The sequence below is a fragment of the Monopterus albus genome, unplaced genomic scaffold, assembly GCF_001952655.1.
Source record: "Monopterus albus unplaced genomic scaffold, M_albus_1.0 scaffold41.1, whole genome shotgun sequence".
NCBI lineage: Eukaryota > Metazoa > Chordata > Actinopteri > Synbranchiformes > Synbranchidae > Monopterus > Monopterus albus.
The window spans coordinates 5,970,336-5,992,132 of record NW_018127921.1 but is presented as its reverse complement, the minus strand read 5'-3'; the positions used below and the strand labels follow the sequence as shown (position 1 = coordinate 5,992,132).

Genomic DNA, 21,797 nt, shown 5'->3' with positions numbered 1-21,797 from the left:
TATATATATATCAATAAAAAAATGGTAAAGAACTCTGTAGTAAATCATAACCATATAATGTTAAGTTGTGTTGCAGCTTTGCTATAAAAGTGTTGATTTTATCTTGTAATTATATAAGCCTTAGTGATAGTGCTGTACTAGACTGTGTTTTACTCATGCAGTTGGTGGTTATAATAGTTCATTCTTTAAACGACACAGCAGAATTCCAGACAAGGCCATCCAGCTGGGTGGGCTAATTTGCTACTGATCAGACAGGAAATTATTGCTATCCAGTAAAACTCATGGTGGCGGACTACAAATTTGTACAGTATCAGCAAGAAATAGTACTCTAATACTGTGGTTGTGTGTGAACACTTTTCTCCACTGGTGGAGTTAGTCGCAAAGTGCTGGCCAAAATATCTTCTGAGGAACTTCATCACAGGTACTTTATTATGGAGTATGATTTATTGATTTTATAAATAAAGCACTGCTCACTCCAGATAACGTACTGACTCAACATAATCTACAAGAGACAGGGCCTCCTAAGATACATTTAATGATGAAGGTTAACAGAAGCTAGCCCCACACTACAGTATATTTAGGTCAATTTCAACATAAGGCTGCTTAGAAGCCATTCTTGGGCCAAATGATCCTGTAGTGTGAAGTAATGAACCACCTAACTGTTATGCGTACGACAGGATCAGAGGGCCCCGATCCTGAATCATAAGGCTGAGGCCACACTAGAGGATTTTCTAATCTTAAGCAATTTTAAAAATGTGAGGGACCACAGACACAATAACAGTTTTAACAGATTTGTTCACATTTTAATCTTAAGAGCACACACATTAGATGATTCAGTCAAGAGGCAGGATCACACACTAGCTGGTTTTACTGAATGATTTCAGACACTCAGATTCGAGGGACCAAGATCTCACAGAAACTTGCGTGATGAAACGTGAAAGCAGACATTTTTTTGTCAAGCAGTAGTGCTTATGTGTGCTATGTTTTGCACAGTGAAAAAAAGAGGAGAACAACTGTGGATGTAGTCTTGGCTGAGAAGATTAAATCAACTCGGATTACACATTTTGCAGCATGAGCTGGAGGTGAGTTGGAAATCAAGAAATGAGGAGGCTAGTGCAAGCTAATGCTACTAGCAGTTGTCACGCTTCCCAGTCAGCTTACTGTCATTGGCTGTTGTGGGTGTCTGGTCTGGATTTAATTACTGTCACCCCCACACTACAGGATTCCAAGTTGTAAATATCAAACATGCTTGATATTTATGATTCAAGATCGGGGGCCCTCTGATCCTGTCTGAGGCATAACGATTAGATCATTCAACACCTCATGTCACAGGATCAATAGCCCAAGAATTACTTCGGGGAACACCCCCATGATTGCTGGGAAGGGCAAATCAGGCCCAAAATTGGACTAAGTATCTTGTAGTGTGCGACCAGATTATGTATCAAACATGTTTGATACTTGCGACTTGGAATCTTGTAGTGGGCAGCATGGTGACACAGTGGTGCTTGTGTGGGTTCTCTCTGGGTACTTCGACTTCCTCCCACAGTCCAAAGACATGCAGCTTAGGTTGATTGGTGATTCTAAATTGTCCCTTGGAGTGAGTATGGGTGTGTATGGTTGTCTGTCTCTGTCAGCTCTGTGATAGACTGTTAACCTGTCCACAGTGTACCCCATCTCTTGTCCAGTGTCAGCTGGGATTGGCTCCAGCCCTCCTAGGACCCTCTTCAGAATAAGCAGTATAGGTAATGGATGGATGGATGGAGGGATGATAGATGGAAAGATGGAACCCTGTAGTGTGGGGGCAACAGTGAATCCTGACCAGACACCCACAACAACCAATGACAACGAGCTGGAAAGTGTCACAAGCTTGTAGCATTAGCTTGTACTAGCTTTCCTCATTTCTTTATTTCCAACTCACCTCCAGCTCGCACTTCAAAATCTGTAAAATGAGTTGATTTCATAAACAGTTTTTTTCTCCTTTTTTTCTCTGCACAAAACATAGTGCACATGAGCGCCACTGCTTGGTGAGCAAATGTCCGCCTTCATGTTTGTTTTGTTATGTCTGAAGTCACATTTGATCACGAGTTTCTGCAAGATCCCTCATCCCCGGAATTGGCGTTTCTGAAATTGTTCAGTAAAACGGCAAGTGTGTGGTCCTGCCTCATGACTTAATCATCTAGTGTGTGCGCTCTTTAGACTAAAATGTGAACAAATCTGTTAAAGCTGTTATTATGTCTGTGGCCCCTCACATTTTTAAAATTGCTTAAGATTAGAAAATATTCTACTGTGGGCCCAGCCTAAAAGAATGAAATACAGCATGTGTATGGTTATATTTCCCAGCCCAACATTTTCAAGGTCATAACAACACAGATTTGGCCCAATTATATGCTCTTCAGACAAAAAGGAAATAATAATGTGCCATTCATTAGTCACATTCTAGAGTATTTAGTGGGGCAGCTGTGGCTCAGGAAGTAGAACGGGTCATCTCCTGACCAGAAGCCTAGTGGCTCGATTCCTGGCTTGTCCAGTCCATATGTCAAAGTGTTGTTAGGGAAGGCACTGAACCCCCAGTTGCTGCTGGTGATGTCACAGGTGCATGAATTTGAAAGTGTGAATGGCCAAATAGTGTGAAAGCACTATGAGTGTGCTGCAATGCATAGAAAAACGCTATAAAAGTATAAGGTCATTTAGTCTATCTATGATCAGATTTCACACTGATTAACAGCTAAAGCAACTAATTAAAATATTGTAGCTTGAATCTACTGCATTGAAAATAACAAACTTCAACTGGCATCAGCTTGCAGTTCAACTCTATGGGCATCCTTTCAAGTCAAAAGCATAGAAACCATGTACAGTATTGAGTGTCATGCACAACAGCTGTAATATATTAAGCAGCATTCATACATCATATATCACTTTCACGATGGGTCATGGTTTAGAAGGAGACAGGATGGAGTGAGTCACAACTGGATATTTAAAAAAGAGGGGAAGAAAGTGGAGAGATGAATCAGCCTGTGAGAAAACCTCAATGTGCTGCAGATAAAGAATCAATTCAAAAGTTGTACAGTAGAAAAAAAATAGTTAGGGAAATATGCCAGAAGCTTCCTTGAGTATTTATGCAACACAGGCACTGCATTGTGTGGTTCTGGCTCTGTGAAAGATTGCCTTCTCTGAAGGGCATAAGCTCTCCATTTATAGATGCACTCAGTTGCTCATTTAAATGTGATTCTTCTGTTTTTTTTTTCACTCTTTCAGACTGGTTTAGTGCTTTGAAGCAGACAGAGATAAAGGGCTTTAACTGTCAGAGTGAGGAGTTTAAAAAGAGGAGGTAAGAGCGACAGTATCAAGAACCTACATCGAAGTAACCAATAGTTCTGCAACTTTGAAAAGCAACACTGAAACAAAATCTTTTATGAAACACTGGAGAACTTACAGACATTATGACAACATTTTCAAATTGGCATTTTTACACAGGAACAGAACCAGATGTGAATTCTGGAGACACTGAAGGGAAGTTTGAGAAGCACCCCCTTCTCTCGCATCCTTTTAGTTTGACATGGGCCAACTAAAATGAAAGATGAAAGATATGTCCATGACCAAATTTGTAATTTATGCTCGAAAACCTAAACTTTCTCTCAAACTTTAAAATAAGAGCTCCAGTGTACTACTTCAGGGAAACAAATTTAGAACTTTTGAGTGAACAGACCATGTACCAGCCTAATCTTTCTATGAGGATTAATGATCAAAACAAATATGTCTATGCTTGCTTAGCCTAGCTGTAACCCAAACATTAGAAAGCAAAAGTCATTTTCATGCCCAGTGTCACTGGACAAGTGAGCGTGACTCTCAGCTGCAGATCAAGCCGAACAAATTGTACCTTTAAAATAAATTATTCCTCTGCCAAGGCAGTCAATTTGTAACTGAAAGGAAAATATATTTTGTCACACATGACAGCCATTAAATAATATGCAGCTAAACATATAGGACCCTGGTTGATTTCAGTTGTTTGGCAGCAAATGAACCATTTCTGATGCAGAAAGACAAACTGGTTCTTTGTGACGTAATGCCATCCTGTGTTCAGGTTGTTTCAATTTAACCCTTGGATTTGTCTCTATTTTCTTCAAGAATCACACTGGGATGAGGACTAGTCGGTGCATGTGAGGCCAACAGAGATAAAATCTGACATTATTAGGATTCATCTGCTAGAACCAAACATATTAGTAGACTCAGTTTTAATGCAACATCACAAAGTAAAGTTAGAAAAATAATGAGCTTGATATTGTCTTACTTTTATTGCTGCAGTCCAGCAGGGGCTTAGGGAACATGTAGGTGTGACACATGGACGTAGCCTCTGGCTTCACCTTGGTTGGTGGAGGCTTCGGTCGCCCCGGCTCTCTGTCGTCTGGCCTCCTATCCACTTCATTGTCACACAGCAAGTCCACGTTCAGCTTCTTCAGCTTCTGGCCCTTCAGCAACAGGGGCTCCACACACTTAGCGTAGTTGCCCAGGTTACGTTTGCTAGGCACCTGTAGCATCCTGATCAGGCTGTCCAATGAGCAGTGGCAGCTCCAGGGGTTGTCATAGAGACGGAGGTAGGTGAGGCGGGGCAGAGGGAGCAGGGCCTCCTCGGAGGCTGTTTTCAGTCCATTGTGCTGAAGGAGCAGGGTGGTGAGCTGTGAGAGGCCATTGAACGCGCCACCCTCCACCATGGAGATGTCATTCTGCTGGAGGTCCAGGCTCTTTAGCTGAGTGAACTGGGAGAACATGTTCTCCCTCAAAACCTGATGGATAGGAAAGATATCAAGTGATGATTTTTTGTGGTTTTGTTGCCATTACATATTTTCTGTTGTGTGTAGTATAGTATATTACTTCTTAATCTGTAGCACTGAGCTCTAGTGTTGTCCAAAAACTATTTAAAAGCACATCAGTGAACTACAGCTGATGTGTTCCTTCAGTAAGTTGAATATATTCTGAGTTGTTGCCACATCTTGCTGTAAAAACTCACTAGCATACCAAATGTAAGAGTAACATTGCTTTAAAAACTAGTTTTTGCTTTAAATTTACTTTTTTTTTCTTTTTGAAGTTGTATATGCTTTTATGAAGGTTTATTTGTGAGCCACACCTAAAAATGTACACTTTCACAGGGAAGTTGAAAACTTGAAAGGTTATTTCATGAAACATAAAAATATAGAAGGTCTGCAATGACAAGTAATGTACATTCTTTCATTCATTTATTCAGCAATGGTCTAATGGAGAGCATTAAATACTGGATGAAGACCCTGTGTTCCAGTGATGATGGCTATCTAAACTAAAACTGAGCTAGTTTTAGTGAAAATAAATGTTTTTATTTTCCTGAACTGTGAAATTAGGGTCTGGTAAACATTAACTGAGAATCAGGTAAGCCCAGCTGGATGCTTGGGCCAATTTATGAAATACAAGACATGTTGATTTGTTGTCCTTTAAAATGACCAAATAACAGTAGCTACCTCAACTACTCGATAAAATGAAGCTTATCTATACATATGTTTTGCCTTAAATGCTTGCAGGCTTAGCTACTTTACATGTTGAAAGCAAAGCTCAGGGAGTGCCTTGTGTTTAGTGCTTTCATCCAATCAGGTGTAATACTTCATGTTTGTCTATTTAGCTGCTCAGCATTCTACCATGTTCACCAGCTAGTTGCTAAATTTGACTGTTAGCCATTGGGTGCTGGGCAAAGGGCTTTTTTCACTGAAAGCAGCTGCCTTGCAGGTTAATGAGAGTGGGAAGACTGACACACACACACACACACACACACACACACACACACATACACACAGCAGGAAAGTCTGTCTTTGATCTTGGCTCCAAATGAATGGTGCACAGATGCACATTATATCAACAAGCTGGCTGAGTTTAGGTTCAGAGTAAGATATTAAGTGAGATATTAACTTGCAGAAAATTGAATTTGCTACAGAATTGTGAGTTATATTTTATAACAGCTGGTCTGTATTACCTCTTTATAGTTGCACTATGCAAATGTAAATTGTTTGTACATACCTGAATCTTATTTCTGGCCAGCAGCAGGTGGTGAATATCTTTGGGCCAGTCCTGCATCACAGTGGTCAGCTGCCTGTCCTGACAGTCAAGGTACTTCTCTCCTGCTTCCATGTATTCCTTACACTCCTGAGTTTGACGCCTGTTGAGCCCAGCCCTGCCTCTACCACGTACATGTCCTGCCTTGCCCCTCTCCGCAGCCCCTGAACGAGGGCCTCTCCTGGGCTCAGCTGAATGGAGGAGCAGGAAGACGAGGAGCATGGTGAGTAGATGCATGATGCAAGAAAAAGAGGAGAGGAAGACCTTTTGATAATCAGGTCAGCCTTGGAGGACTATTAGATGAGTGGTGTGACAAAACACAGGAGGCCGGTCACAGCTGTGTGTATGAAAGAAGAAACATAGGAAGAGAGAGAGGGAAGTGAATTTTCTAAAGACATCAGTGTCTAGTTCACATAATTTGATTCACAATTACACTTGCATTATACTTGCAGTTTAGGTATTTTATTTACTGTAGCTGATGACAAGCTGCAACAAAAGCTGCAGGTGAGCTATTTTATGGTTTGAGGACATTTTGCATAAAAAGTCTGATTGACTAATACACTGTTGTACTAGTTCCCGAGGTACAAATGATATTACTGGTTTAAACAGATACTCAATCAAGAGTAAATAATGTATTTGTCAGGGACTGTTTTCAGCTGCAGATTAATACACATTTTGAGTGCTAGTCTGTGTTTTCAAATACAGTGCTCATATTCATCAGAAACATGTCAGCTGAGCATTATAAGGATACAGAAAGGTGCATTAAACCTGTCAGCTAAGTGCATTGACCTGAAATTTAGATGATTATATTTATTTGGCAAAAGTGGTAAAGGCAATGGCATGTTTCCAGTGTTTCTTCAGCTACTATATGTTCACATTACAGGCCTTAATGCCTTTTTGTGTTCACATTCATGTTTGTACACTGACATATACAGCTCTGTATGTACAAATTTAACTGAAATATTAGCCACATATGTATGAGAATAATATCACTTATGCAGTGGTCAAATTCCACAATTTCCTCTAAAACTGCTCAGTTATGATACAACTCTTTCAGTTAGACTTGATCAAAAAGGTGAAACAACCTCATCTCTCCACTGACCACTGTCGCTGTTGTTACTCTACCCTGTGTTTACTTTTACTGGTCTGTGAGGGGCTGACACTGAATGATAGCAACAGGCAATATCTGTGTGCATACTGTGTGTGCAATGGCACATGTGTAAGCTTAGTTAAACTGACTGCAGGCATTAGCCTTATAGTTAATAGCCAGACATGATTTACTGCCTACTATATGTGTTGTTTTCAATCTTTTTTGCATCCAAGCCTACTTGCCATTTGTGCTGCCAAACTGTCACCAACCACAAATAGAAAAACTCCAAATCTGGAAATTTTAATATTTATAGCTGAATAATGATGATATCATGTTTTTTGCCACTCAGCCGCTTGTTCTGGGCTTCCTGCTCCTGTTAATTACTGTATATCTGTGTGTGGGTGTGTGTGTGTCCACATGTATTGTAAAATAAGTGAGTCATGGGTCTCTTGTGTGATCAGAGACAAAAAGGAATGGCCCATAGGTCTGCCAAGAAACAGCGTACACACACACACACACACACAGAGGGAGAGAGAGAGAGAGAGAGAGAGAGAGAGAGAGAGAGAGAGAGAGTGAGACTTTTGCAGACTGACTCAGTTTAACCGAACTGCAGCCCTCTTCCAATCTCTCACACAGTGGAACAAGCCTGACATTAAAGATGGTATTGTTCCATTCTGAATAAGTATGACGCTGCATGAACTACAAACAGAAACAACTGATAATGTATCTGGGGTTGCACTTTCCAGTCCGTCAACTGTCCAATTATCAATTCTCAAATGAAGCCAACATAAAAGTTTGACGGCAGCCGTCACATGCAATAATACATCTATAGTGAGCTGTTACTTCAAACTCAACAGAAATGGGACGAACTGGTATTTTCAGCTATATGCTGTCAATTTGTGTATTTCTTCTTTCGCTATATTTATATGTTTGTCTGTCCATATTCTTTGATACTGTAAATCAACTGCAAAGCTGTGTTCTTGTGTCTGTGTTGCATAACTGTGTAGCTGATGAGGGACATGTTTGGACACATGGTGAGACACATGGCCAATCCAAACACCAGACTAGACTTAAATAGAAACTTTGGAGAGGGGTTTTCAGTAGACCCAGAAACAACATCTCAGGCTAAGTCACTCAGTCTAGCACAGGTGGTTGAGACTGTGATCCACTTGTACCCTTCCTGTGCAGCTCAGTGGGTAAAACATGGCATATTATAAAGGACAACATACAGTACATTTCACTTTCTACTTAATATATGTCAGCTCATCTACTGTAACCGACAAACCCTGCCTTGATCAGTAGCAGTAGTGGTACAATTATGATAGCTACGTACCTCTTGTGGCTGGCTTTGCTATTAGGTGCATGCCTGCTGTCATTGTGAAGGCTTCAACAATGAAATATTATATACACTGTAACCTCCTGTTGGTCTCAGGTCACCTCAAACTTCATGCCATTCAAACTATAACAGAAGTAAATGCCATCTTGTAAAACAAGCTGATGGAACTTTTGTTGTAAAAAACAGCTTTTCAAAATCATTTGTTCTCCTTACTTCGCTCTATAATCAGTGAACTGCCCACAAACCATCTAAACCATATTTGGTACAGCAAAGATCTTTACCACATCACAGCTGTTCAACAGTAAATGTCCAGCCCTTCTTAAAAAACTAGAGCCATGGTCACCCTGCAATATCCAAAGCAAATTCCAGCTAGGATCAAAACAAACCCACTCAAGTCAAACCCATCCCAGTGACTCACCTCCTGTCTACACCAGACAAAATTTGTCCTTCCAGTCTAGTATTATTTCCCACCCAAGTGCCCCCCTGGTCAGTCCATGCTAACCCAAAACAGTCTCAAAGTAAAATGGTCTCCCTCTGTCTGTAAACATCCAGAAGAACGCTCTTGAGGTTTTGGTTCGATATTTTCTCAGAGCTATTGCTCTAAATACCATGCCAACTTTTTTTGTTGTCAGCCATGAACCAGAATAAAGTTTGATCAGCACATGAAAAGTCATAGTAGTATGTGACTCAGTTTTGACTATAGAAAAAATAAGTTTGTGGGAAGAGTGTGAGGCCTTTTAAAAGGATGATTTGTCCACACTATGCATGTCTGTTTTAGCAGTACACCATGCAGTGTTTTTAGGGGTTACACAAGGTAAATACAAGTCTATTAGTACTTTATTGCTCTTAAATTTAGATGACTGTTCAACTGTGTGAGGATTTTGTGCCATTGCACACTAGAAGAAAGTACAAGTTTACTGTGGTAGCACCTTAAAATACATACTGCATGAGACCAAATGTGCAAATTCCTGTGGTGCTGCATTTCTCCTGTTTCTCCACTGCAAAACCCAAATGTGACTCCTTAATAAATATGAACACATGCAATTTCACTGCTTAGTGCCAAAAATGACCCGCAAAATATAAATAAATATCCCCACATTTGTTGCAGTCTACATGACAAAAACTAGAAAACTTCTATTACTATTACCAGGGGTGGATCTAGAAATGTTATGGTTTGTGGACTTGCTTCCTTTTTAGTGATTTAATTCTGGTTAGACATCCTGTCCTGTGTCACCTCACCTGCCCCAGCTTTACTCTGGTCTGCAATCACCACTCATTGTGTTCACCTGTCCATTATTGTCCACTATGCTCTTCTGTTCTTTATTTATTATTATTATTGTGTGGATGCTGTAGCCATTTTTTTGCACTTAATTTCTTCAGTATACTTTCAGCTACAAAAGTCATTAAGGTATCAAAAAGTTCAGCTTTTTAAGGAAGTGTGCTTGTATTTTTCTTGTTTGTAACATTTATACTTTTTCAGCTATTTTGCATTTTTCAACACATTTTGCCCCATTCAAATGAATGGGAAAAATTTCCACATCTTAATAACTTCAGCATACCTTCAGCTAAAAACACCATTTCAACTGTTATCTATTCAGCAACTCTTTAGCTATTCATAATGTACACTGCGTTTTGATATCTTTTACAGTTTTTGCATACTGTTTATATTTTATACCTCATTTCCATAGCCACACCCTAGTAATCCTCAGGGTGTAGGACTACTCTTTCATTCTCATATACCCACATACACACAAACACCTACACACCCACACACACACACACAACCCTACATGTTTTACCTACTTTTTGGGGACCAGTAGGGATATTTTCTCATTCTTAATAAGTTCAGTATACTTTGAGCTACAAAAGCTATTGAGCTATCAAAATGTTCAGCTTTTTAAGGACATGTGTGCTTGTATTTTTCTTGTTTGTAACATTTATACTTTTTTAACTATTTAGCATTTTTCAACAAATTTTGCCCCATTCAAATGAATGGGAAAATTCTACTTCAGCATACTTTCAGCTATCAAAATGTTCAGCTCTTCAAGGACATCCATGCTTCTCTTCAAGATGTTTCTAAACTTCATATTTTTGAAATATTTTGCTTTATTTTGAAAATCATGCCCCACTGAAATGAATGGGGGAAATTCTACTTCAGCAGAATTTCACGTATCAAAATGTTCAGCTCCTCAAGGACATTCATGCTTCTATTCACAATTTTTTCTAAACTTCATATTTTTTAAATATTTAGCTTTATTTTGAAAATCGTGCCCCATTGAAATGAATGGGAAAATTGTACTTCAGCATACTTTCAGCTATTTCAGGTATCAAAATGTTCAGCCCCTCAAGTACATTCATGCTTGTCTTAAGGATTTTTCTAAACCTTATACCTTTAAAATGTATAGCTTTATTTTGAAAGTTTGTCCCTATTCAAAAGAATATGGAAATTCTACAATCAGCATACTTTCAGGTATCAAAATGTTTAGCTCCTTCAGGGCATTCATGCATCTTTGCAGAATTTTTTTAAACATCATACTTTTGAAATATTTAGTTTTATTTTGACAAATTTCCCCCATTCAAATTAATGGGAAAATTGTACTTCAGCATACTTTCAGGTAAATATGCCTTTCATGGGTCAAAATGTTCAGCATTTTCAGGGCGATCCTTCAGCACACAACATCCACACACATTTTTGACAGGAAATGCATTTCTCTAGTTGTGTGGATGCTTCACAGCATCCACACTGTTATCCTGTTCTTTGTGTGAATGCTGTGAAGCATCCATACTATGTTATCTTGTTCTTTATTATTTTGTGGATGCTGTAGCATCTGCACTATGTTATCCTATTCTTTATTATTATTATTCTGGTTTCCGCCACTCTTTTTCGGCACATAATAACTCCAGCATACTTACAGCTAGAACAACCATTAAAGTGTCACAATGTTCAACTTTTCAAGGATGTGTGCTTGTCAACAGATTTTTTTGTAACATTTATAGTTTTAAATTCAGCTTTTTGTACAAAAATTTCCCCATTGGAAATTAATGGGACAAAGTTTGAACCTTAATATCTCTGGCATACCTTGGGCTAGAAACGCCATTTCACCTCTGTTCAACTCGTGAGACCTTCAGCTACCACTACTACTACTTTTGAAATATTTAGCTTTATTTTGAAAATCTTGCCCAATTCAAATGAATGGGGAAATTCTACTTCAGCATACTTTAAAGTATGAAAATGTTCAGCTCCTCAAGGACATTCATGCTTCTTTTCAAAGTTTTTCAAAACTTCATACATTTACAATATTTAGCTTTATTTTGAAAATCTTGCCCCATACAAATGAATGGGAGAAATTCTATTTCAGCATACTTTCAGCTATCAAAATGTTCAGCTCCTCATGGACATTCATGCTTCTATGCAGAATTTTTTTAAACTTTATACTTTTGAAATATTTAGCTTTATTCTGAAAATCTTGCCCCTTTCAGATGATTTAGAAATTTCTACAGCATACTTTTAGCTATTTCAGGTATCAAAATGTTCAGCTCCTCAAGGACATTCCCGCTTCTCTTCAAGATTTTCCTAAACTTGATACCTTTGAAATATTTAGCTTTATTTTGAAAATCTTGCCCCATTCAAATGAATAGGGAAATTCTACACTCAGCATACCTTCTGCTATTTCGGGTATCAAAATGTTCAGCTCTCCAAGTACATTCATGCTTCTCTTCATAATTTTTCTGAATTTCATACTTTTGAAATATTTATCTTTATTTTTAAAGTTTTCCCCGATTCAAATGAATGGCAAAATTCTACTTCAGCATACCTTCGCTTATTTCAGGTATCAAAATGTTCAGCTTTTCAAGGACATTCATGCTTCTATTAATAATTTTTCAAAACATCACACTTTTGAAATATTTAGCTTTAATCTGAAAAGTTTGCCCCTTTCAAATGAATGGGGAAATTTTACTTAAGCATACTTTCAGGTATTTCAGGTATCAAAATGTTCAAGTCTCCCAGGATATTCATTCTTCGACTCAGAATTTTTATACACTTCTCACTTCTGAAATATTGAACTTTATTTTGAAAATTTCCCCCCATTCAAATTAATGGAAAAATTGTACTTCAGCATGCTTTCAGGTAGATATGCCTTTCAGGAGTCAAAATGTTCAGCATTTTCAGGGCAATCCTTCAGCACATTGCATCCACATGCATTTTCCATAAGAAATGCATTTCTCTAGTTTTATTATCTGTTTATGCTGGTGTTTATTTTCTTGAGTGAGACTATAGCTACATTTGTCCTGGCTGTTTTTCAGCTTATCAGCAAGCACACATTTACGATAGGAAATGCATTTCTCTAGTTATCCTCTGCTATCTTGTGTATATATTCCTCTCCTTTCTCTCTGTCTCTTGCTGGTTCATTCTGCTTGCCGTGTATGTTCAGAACACCCTGCCTGTTCACATAAGCCTTGAATCTGCCTCGTGTTTGTCTCTGTCCTGGTTTAGTTTGGTTTGTTTCTTAGATATTAGATTTTTGCCTGTCACTAGTTCTTTGGTTATTTTCTCCAGTTTGACTTTTTACTCAGCTCCCTGACCAAGCCGCTTAGTTTAGCCTTTTGGCATCCTTTGTTGGCATCCTTTCTTTCTTGTCATCAGGTTGAGCCCTTTTTTCCCCTTTGGTCGTATTTTTCCCCTTTGGTCTTTCATCCTGTATTATTTATTAAATATCCTACTTGAACCTTCCCTTGCCTCATGTGTCTGCATATTTGGGTCCTACCTAGTCAGTAATCCTAACAAGAAAATTTTGGATGGGGTGGCCAGGCTGGGGCATGGACTCAGAGAGGAGTGGCATGTTTGAAATGCATGTAAAAAATTAAATCCCTAGTTCTGTGAAATAATAAAGCATACATTATTAAGAGTCAAGTTGTATATTTGTTGTAAAAATGAGACACATTTTTATTGTATTTTCTTTAGCTAACATTAGCTGTGATTATTTTCTCCCAGCTGGGGATATTGCTGCTATACAGTGATACCCCCACTGCGGTGATTCATGCCAAATATTCCACAACAACACAATCAGAGAAAAAAATGCCAATATTTTGCTGCATGCATGACATAAAATAAAATTTATTTGACCATTATCAAATATAAAGCATGAGAAAAATGTTGTGTTTTAGGCAACAAGTTGCCATTGTCATTCATTAATATTGACAAGCATTACAGTCTGACTCTGGCAGGGGTGTCACCAAGATTGACCAATCAGATTCTGGGGGTGCCCAGTGCCCCCCTGGCCACCCCCTTGGCTCTGCCTATGACTATTACTACTTTGACATGTTAATTATTTAGTTACATACAGTCCAGAGACATGCAGCTTAGGTTGACTGATTGCTTTAAATTGCCCATAGGAGTGAGTGTGGGTGTGTGTGATTGTCTGTTTCAAAGTGTCAGCCTTGTGACAGACTGGCAGCCTGTCCAGGGTGTATCCCGCCTTTCACCCAGTGTCAGCTGGGACTTGCTCCAGCCCCTCATAACCCTTTGCAGGATAAGCGGTATTGATAATGGACGGAAGGATTATTTAGCTTCATCATTTGAAAGTCATAATTTAGCTGATTAATTCTAAAACTCTAGCTGTGACACACATTGGACAAATGTTGTCATTTTAACTTCAACAGTGAAAGTCACTCCTGTATGCACTCTATGTGGTGCCATGTTTGGCTGTCAGTTTTATTACACTGTGGGTCCTGCAGGATAACAAAGTGTAGTTTCTGTGCCACACCAGTAATATTTTTATATTGGGTGCTAATTATTAGATTAATTTTGTTAAAACCCATGGATCATGTTTCAACACTTTCACATTTCTACCACTAGATGGATTTTACAGGGAGACCACAATCAGATTTTGCTGCCAGTAAACCTTTGAGAGAAGTCTGCTTGTACTGTAGCAGTAAGTATCATGTCAGCAGTTGTGATAGAGCTCCAGTTCCCAGTGTACACTGAACAGACACTTTATGTATCACTGTCTGAAACCACTGAGCAAATGGAAAAATCATTATTTGATCATTTGCATTAAATCCTTTTAATGGATTTTCAAACCAAACAATTTACCTAGTCAGTCTTTTAAACAAGTAGAAGACAGCAGCACGAGTATGCTCTCAATCAAAACAACCCACTGAATAAAAGCTTCAGTCTGTGGTCTTTCTCTTTGTGGAATTTGTTTTGGTGAACAGTGTGTAGGGAGTAGACTTAAAACTCATCACCTAGATTTTCAACTCCAGCTTTAATATGTTAAAGCCAGAACAGCTCTTGCTCATTGTTTTTATCCTCACACTCCTTCATGCACTCCCTGTTGTAATTTGATGAGTAAGCAATCATCTAAATGCTTAAAGTTGAAACTATAAATGTAAGCAAATCAGTGAATGCAAGTAGCACAGCGCAAAAAACAGAGAAGTGAGTGGAAATATAACCAGTGTTAAAAGTGCGAATGTGTGAACGAAGCTGCGGAAACCTTCAAATAGCACACACAGACAAATATAAGACATTTGTATAGCTACATGAAAATACTGTTATAAAAAGAGAGGCACGCACACAGGGACAGTGAATGGAGGAAAAGCACACAAAAAAAGCACATGCTGTCCCATTCTTTGAGTCAGTTTATGTTTTCTTAATAGTCTGTGGGTTCAAATGGGTCATTTGGACTCAGCAGACTGGAGGAAGCACAGACAGGTTGGCCTCTAACATCACATACCACCTATATCAAGTAGAGGAGTCAAGAGAAGAAGACACTGACTGAGATTTAGAGAACTAGAGATGGAGTCAAATTCAAAAAACATTTCCAAACAATGTTTCCAAGTGAAAACAGACCACAGGGAGTAAAGTGAAAGACATAAAGGAGCATCATGCCAGACTAAAAACAACATTTATGTCAGATGCTGAAGTTGCACAGGACAGAAAACATCATGATATCAGCTAAAGGGGGTATTCCCTTTGGCAAAGAGAGGAGATGGATTTGTCTGGTTTCAGGTGACTGCTCTGTTCTGCTAATCCAGGAACACACAAGAAGACAACACACATTAACAATAAAGCAGATAGGCTACACTTGTGCATCAAAGTACTGACTTTCAGTTTTCTCCAGATTTCAGTCATAAAAACCATGCTTGACATAAAGGGTTTGGCTCATGCTGGTCTGAGGCTAAATCCTGCTACAAGACATGAATCCTAAACCACTGGTGACTTCCACTCTGTTTATTTCCTACCATTGCAGAGATGTTATATAATCAAGCTGAAACATATGTGTTCCCAGTTTACCATACACTCATTAGTATGGAAAAATGGCAAAAAGTGCTGCAATCTTGACTTGCAGGCTGATGAATAAGCAAGACCCACCTATAAAAAATAGAACATTCTTATCTGTGCTAATCTCTGTCAGAGTCTTTCACATACAAAGCCTCAAGGCTGCACAGTCTCTATCTGTGCTAGCTGCCCACAGAGACTCTTCTCACTTCAAAACACTGGACAGGCCACTGAGAATAGAAAGAGTATGGATCTCTACAAGTACCACTGAGTTACAGAGAGAAAGCAGGAACAAGAGGCAAGGCTCCAAAACTATGACAAGCCCTTCTTTAATAATAGTAGCATCTTTGCCTTCTATTGAAGTTGCACACATAGATATACATATGTAGGTAAGCATGTAGTAATTCAGACAGTCTGTCTAAGCAGTTAATTACAGAAATACAAAACTGGATTGCAAGGAAAAAGTTTATAGGTAAGCTTTTTTTAAAAAATTATACTCTGCCATCTAGCTTTCCAGTAAGCTGACTACTTTGTGTCCTTTGGACTGGGTTTCTTGTGTGTGTGTCCGTGTGCCCACTGGTATATGGAGTGTTACCATCTAACAGCCTCACCATCCAGCTATAACAAAAAAAAGCAGAAAGGATTACAAGGAAAGAATGACAGTACAAACTAGAAGCATGTACAGTGAAGTGGAGGGAAGAAGTCCGACCACAAGCAGTAAATCCAAAACCAGAGGATGAGATGGCGACAGAGACAGCTGTATACTGTGTATGTAGAGAGAACAAGGGAGAGAAGGAGAAACCCCTCACATATCCCTGAGAGCCTAATTGAAACCAGAGCAGTTCATGTCTGCAGAACAGGAGAGGTGAGAGGGACAGAAAAAAAGTGGAGCAAAAGAAAATGACACTTTGGTTATTCAGAGAGATCAGAAGTGATGAGCTCACATCAAACATCAGAGAGAGATTTTATTAATGTAAAGAAGGAAAACTGTGCCTTTCTGTGTTTCTTTACAGTAAATGTGAAATCTGTTTTTGCCTGTTCCTTGTTGTCTAGATATACCCCCCAAAAGTGCCAGTGCACATGCATGTGTGCGGGTGAGAAAGACAGAGAGAGACAACAGGCCGGCTTTCAGCTGGCATTTTGCAGCCATCAGTGTGGTCTTTTCTTGGTTGTATCTAATCATGATTTGTTCACTAGCTCTATCATCAAGTACTGAACACAAGATTACTTTGGAGCTGAAATACATCAGGTTTATAACATATGAGATGGGAAAAAAATGAAGAATTAGGGAAGCAATTATTTTTATTACAATATACTACTCTATTTTCAGGTTTCACTTTTCTATCAAAGACTCTTGACTGACTTGCAGTCTCCAATATTAGAATCAGGGAGTTAAAAGAAGCTGTCATGAGATGTTAAACAGAGCTCCGACACAAACACACAGTGTCTTGCTGTGCCAAGGACTTAGGTTGATTGATATGGATTGGCACCAGACACATCTGCACATTAAACACACATACATACACACAGAATTCTCGCATTCAGGCTTTTCTCACTACAAAGTGTTACACTAGACTTAACTGTGGCAAGCTGAAACAGCAGAAATCTAAGGAAAAGGGACTCCGCACTTTGTAATCAAAGGAAACTTGCAAGCCAACCTTCCCCCCACCCCCCACCCCACCCTCACCTCCTTCTTTTGGTGCAGAATTATAGAGTGAAACCACACGCTGTTCCACTGCACCACATGCAGCTGGAATTTTACTGAAACCTACACAAGGGCATGTAACTCCCTGTGTACATGTACATAGAGCTGCACACAAACACATATATATGCATAGTAGATGCCTTAACAACAAGCAAATATACAGGTACCTATGACAGCTGTGCTATAAACTGTGCTACAACTCTGTATTCCTAGGGTATTTTGTAATCTTACCCTGATCATTTTTTAAATCTGCAGATCTGACTAATCTCACAGCTAACACCAGTTTCTCCTATTTCACATTGTAACAACATAAAGATTTAACTGTGCATTCAGTGAACGTGAGTCATTTGGTGGGCGGGCGACTATTCACACTTCCTTACAGTGCAAAGAGAGTCTTAGTGGGTAAATTAACCCCTCACTGGCAGAAGTGCTTCTCTTACCTCTGTCTTTTGTGCTATTCAGGAATAATGGCAGTGTGAGTATTTTTAAGTTACGGCGCATGGGACCACTAGCCAGTTACATAAAAAAGGATTACGGAGACATCTAAAATTAGCAGCCCTTCTCTTTGCTGCAGAATGTATCTGCCAAGATGAACACCAGAGTGCAATGCTCTTATATAAACTTGGCACAAGTTGAACAAATCTAAATTGGAGTTTCATACCAGAAAAAGCTAACTTAGTTCAGCAATTCCTCAGGATCCAAAATAAGCTGCAATGAGATGCAACTGAAGTGTAATGAACACGGTGATTTACATCTTTTTCGAGTTTGGGGTATTTCCCCCCCATGAGCCAAAAGGCACAGGAAAAACAAAGACAATGCATTTTATGCAAACATGCTTCATATCAGGCTGTCCATTCATTCCTTTATGTTTGCAGTTTCATCATGCTCATGTAAGAGACATCTAATCGGTAGATAATTTAATCAGTGACTAACACTGAATCCATATGTCCTAATGTTGTGTTGCTGCAACTTAACTTATATAACAATATATCATGAAGCACCTACTAAGGTTCCAACATGACCTCACTGCATTCTCATTCTTTGTCTAGGCATTCACTGTCAGTGCACGCTTCTGTGTGAGGAACAAAGGAGTAAGAAAAGAGGGGGTCTTATATCTAGTTAAATTGAGAAAAATACTTTTAAAAAAGAGGCACTAATAGTTATTTGGTGGATTTTATTACATATCCTGCAACCTAATATCCACTTCATATCAAGATGAGATTAATATACTGTGAACTTTTTCCCAGCAATCACAGGATCTGATTTGATCACCATACTGGTTTGGTGCCAAACCATACTTGCCAAAAAATATTCTTGCATTTTGTATTGGGATGAAGTGGGCAATTGCTGTTGTTTCCAGCTGTATAATCATTTTGTAGGTACATAGACAGATCTGGTGGTACAATATGAAGGTTTCATACCTGTGCAGGGAGAGAATCTGGCTCAGGATCATCCACTAGGACCTGCAGATCTCCAGTTGGTCCTGCGTCCCCGGTTCCTATTCCTGTCATGAGCGCTGTGTCAAAGCCAAAAAAATCTGACTGGCTGCCTCTAAACTTAAAGCCAGGAGTAAGGGATGAAGGGCTGGCTGGTCCCCCAGCTTCTCCCTCTCTCTCTCTCCCTCTCTCTCTCTCTCTCTCCCCCTCCCTCCCTCTCTCTTACCCAGCTGTGTGCACAGAGTGATTGACTACCACCTTATACAAGCTGTCTCTCTCTCCTTTGCCTTTCACCCATTCAGCTGGATCACACCAAGCATGTGAAGAGTGAGATGGAGAGAGCAAATGAAAATTTGCTTCTCAGAGGAGTCACAGGGCTGTATCTGGTTTATCATTACACACAAAAAACATGCAGGAGGAGTTCAACCTTGTATGACTGCCCTGCATTAAACCAATAGACTTGTTCCAGGATGTGGTGCTAATTAGCCTGATGGATTGAGAGAGTATCTGTGTTGCACAGAGGCAAAACACTGTCTAGTTTTCTGGGGTGTCAAGCTCCCAGCAGAAGGGAGAACCTTTGAGGATGTAAATCTTTGCAGGTTTGTTCCAAAATAGCCACATCCAACATCTGCCTCAGAACACTGCTTCAATAGAAGATTTCACATTTGTGATTAGTCCTTTGTAGATGCTGTACAGATTGTAGTGCAACATTTACTTGTGGTTTCAAAAGATCCTGTAAAAATGATTGACACCCATGATTTATCTTGCATTAACTTAAAGTAATGCAAGAGGCAGAACCAACCTTTTTTTTATAATGCTCTCCTTTAATGTTGGCTGTTATTGATAACTTATTGTTGCTGTAGGAATAATACCAGGTTTTGTAAATTTGTCTTTGAATGCTGCCCCCTCTGAAATACCTTTTGCTATTGATTCTAAGCCATTTTTAATGTCTCTGTTGATAATCTTTAATCACAGTTCTCTTTATAGATATTGATACAGCTCCACACTGTAGCCATTCTGTCTCACTAAAGAAGCCCCTATAGGAGCTCTGAACTGTTCAGTAGAAACAGTGCTGCATTTGCAATCTTCATCCAGTCCTTATGATTACATTCCTGCAAGTTTTCCTAAACAGGTTCTGGTTTCTGTTGGCCCTGGTTGCTGCCCACTGTCAATGCATCATTTGCCTCAATTTTAGTTCTGCTGGGTCTTAGCTCAGCCTTTGATACACTCAGTCATGAGATCCTTCTGCACAGATTAAGGCAATGGTTTGTCTTATATGAGTCTGTTCTGTGTTGGTCCAGAAGGGGGATATAACTTAAGGGGTCACTTAAATCTAAAAGTTCATGCTATACGTACAACCAAAAACAGATTTTGTATTTCTATAAGTGGGGTCAAATTATGGAATAATTTAAGTGTGGACATGAAAAATAGTACTAGAATTGAGGAGTTTAAATATAAATATAAATGTATGTGTCATTCAAGATATATGCAAGAATAAGATTTATTCGAGAAGGCATTAAGGAAACACTCTGTTTTAATGTTCTGTGTATTACTTGTTGGTGAAGAAGGCAATTACCTATGTAGAGATACTGCTTGCAGCCAATGATGCATGAAATTTTTTGTATAATATGATGTTATGGGGTAGGACTGGATAAGTCTGACTTCTTCCTACTCCATTCAAACATGTAATAGGTGTAAGCAAACTGATTTTGGATTAGCATTGGTTGGATATGTGTAACTATGTGTGTGTTGCTGTCATTTGTTCTGTTTTGCATGTTTGAAAGAATAAATCAAATCAAATCAAATCCTATCAATAAAAAATGTCATATAAATTTTCAGTAGTTGTTGGGGCTGAGACACTTGATCACTATTGTCCAAAAATATCCTAATACTGGACCAACTGCTATTAAAGGCTATACAAACATTCATGGGCCCTCTCAGAATGATTTGAAACCTTGGTAAACACTTCACTTTAATCTAGCCTCCATTATCAGGTCAAACCTTTAGCTAAATTCTTCTAATAATGCAGATTAACAAACATTAGCACATACATACATTTCTTCAAAGGCTATAAAATGGTCAACTTGTCTGTTTAGCAGTGGACACTGGACACACACACTAGTACCCCCTAAAGCAGGGGTGCCCACACTTTTTTGCCTTGTGAGCTACTTTTCAAATGACCAAGTCAAAATGATCGACCTCCACTAAAAATATTACGTGCGCACATGCAAACACACACACACACAAAATATATGTATGAATGAGTGTTGTAGTTTTTATGAATGGTCTGAAAGTGCCGCTCCGCATTTCCCTTCTTCAGAATAGTGATGGTAGATTGGTAGGTCCAGCAAATGCATTTCGAATATAACGTCGCGAAAAAAAAGTCCTCCTCCCGGTACGTTTTTGGCTTCTTACTTGATTCAGCTCCCCCACTCATTTTATACCCTTTAGTAGAAATTCATTCAAAGGCTGACACTCACTGGAGTTTTGCAGTAGCTTGTGCGGTTGACTCTGCGTGCTTGGTGACTTGTGTGTCAGAAAAGACCAGATCTCAGACTGGCTGCCCTGCATGTCAATCAAGTAGCAAATGCCATAGGGAGGATGGATGATAGGCTATATATGAATGATTGTTACTTTCTGCTTTTCCCGTTTGGGGTCACCACAGCGAATCGTCACACTGACCATTCGCATGTTAACATTTGGCACGTGTTTTATGCCGGATACATCTAATTTACTTTTGAATGACACGCAATCTACCAACACTACTTTTGCGATCGCCCAATACATCAATCGATGTATTGGGCACCCCTGCCCTAAAGCATGGAAGCAACTACTGTACATACACATCTGCGGCAGACGGAATGCATATATCCCAGGGT

The 21,797-nt window shown here is 39.2% G+C and overlaps 1 protein-coding gene across 2 annotated transcripts in view; it reads right to left on the bottom strand.

Moving 5' to 3' along the window:
* The window catches only part of lrrc17 (leucine rich repeat containing 17), a 40,351-nt gene extending 21,289 nt beyond the window's left edge, over positions 1 to 19,062 (bottom strand). The window contains exons 1-3 of one of the 2 annotated variants that reach the window (XM_020599654.1): positions 18,904 to 19,062; positions 6,037 to 6,409; positions 4,289 to 4,781 (exon numbers count right to left, since the gene is read on the bottom strand). In XM_020599654.1, the coding sequence (XP_020455310.1) occupies positions 4,289 to 4,781; positions 6,037 to 6,309 (766 nt within the window). In that variant the 5' untranslated portion in view covers positions 6,310 to 6,409; positions 18,904 to 19,062. The remainder of the gene's footprint in view (positions 1 to 4,288; positions 4,782 to 6,036; positions 6,410 to 18,903) is intronic. The other variant, XM_020599655.1, reaches the window with a different exon arrangement.
* Between the last annotated feature and the right edge of the window lie 2,735 nt (positions 19,063 to 21,797).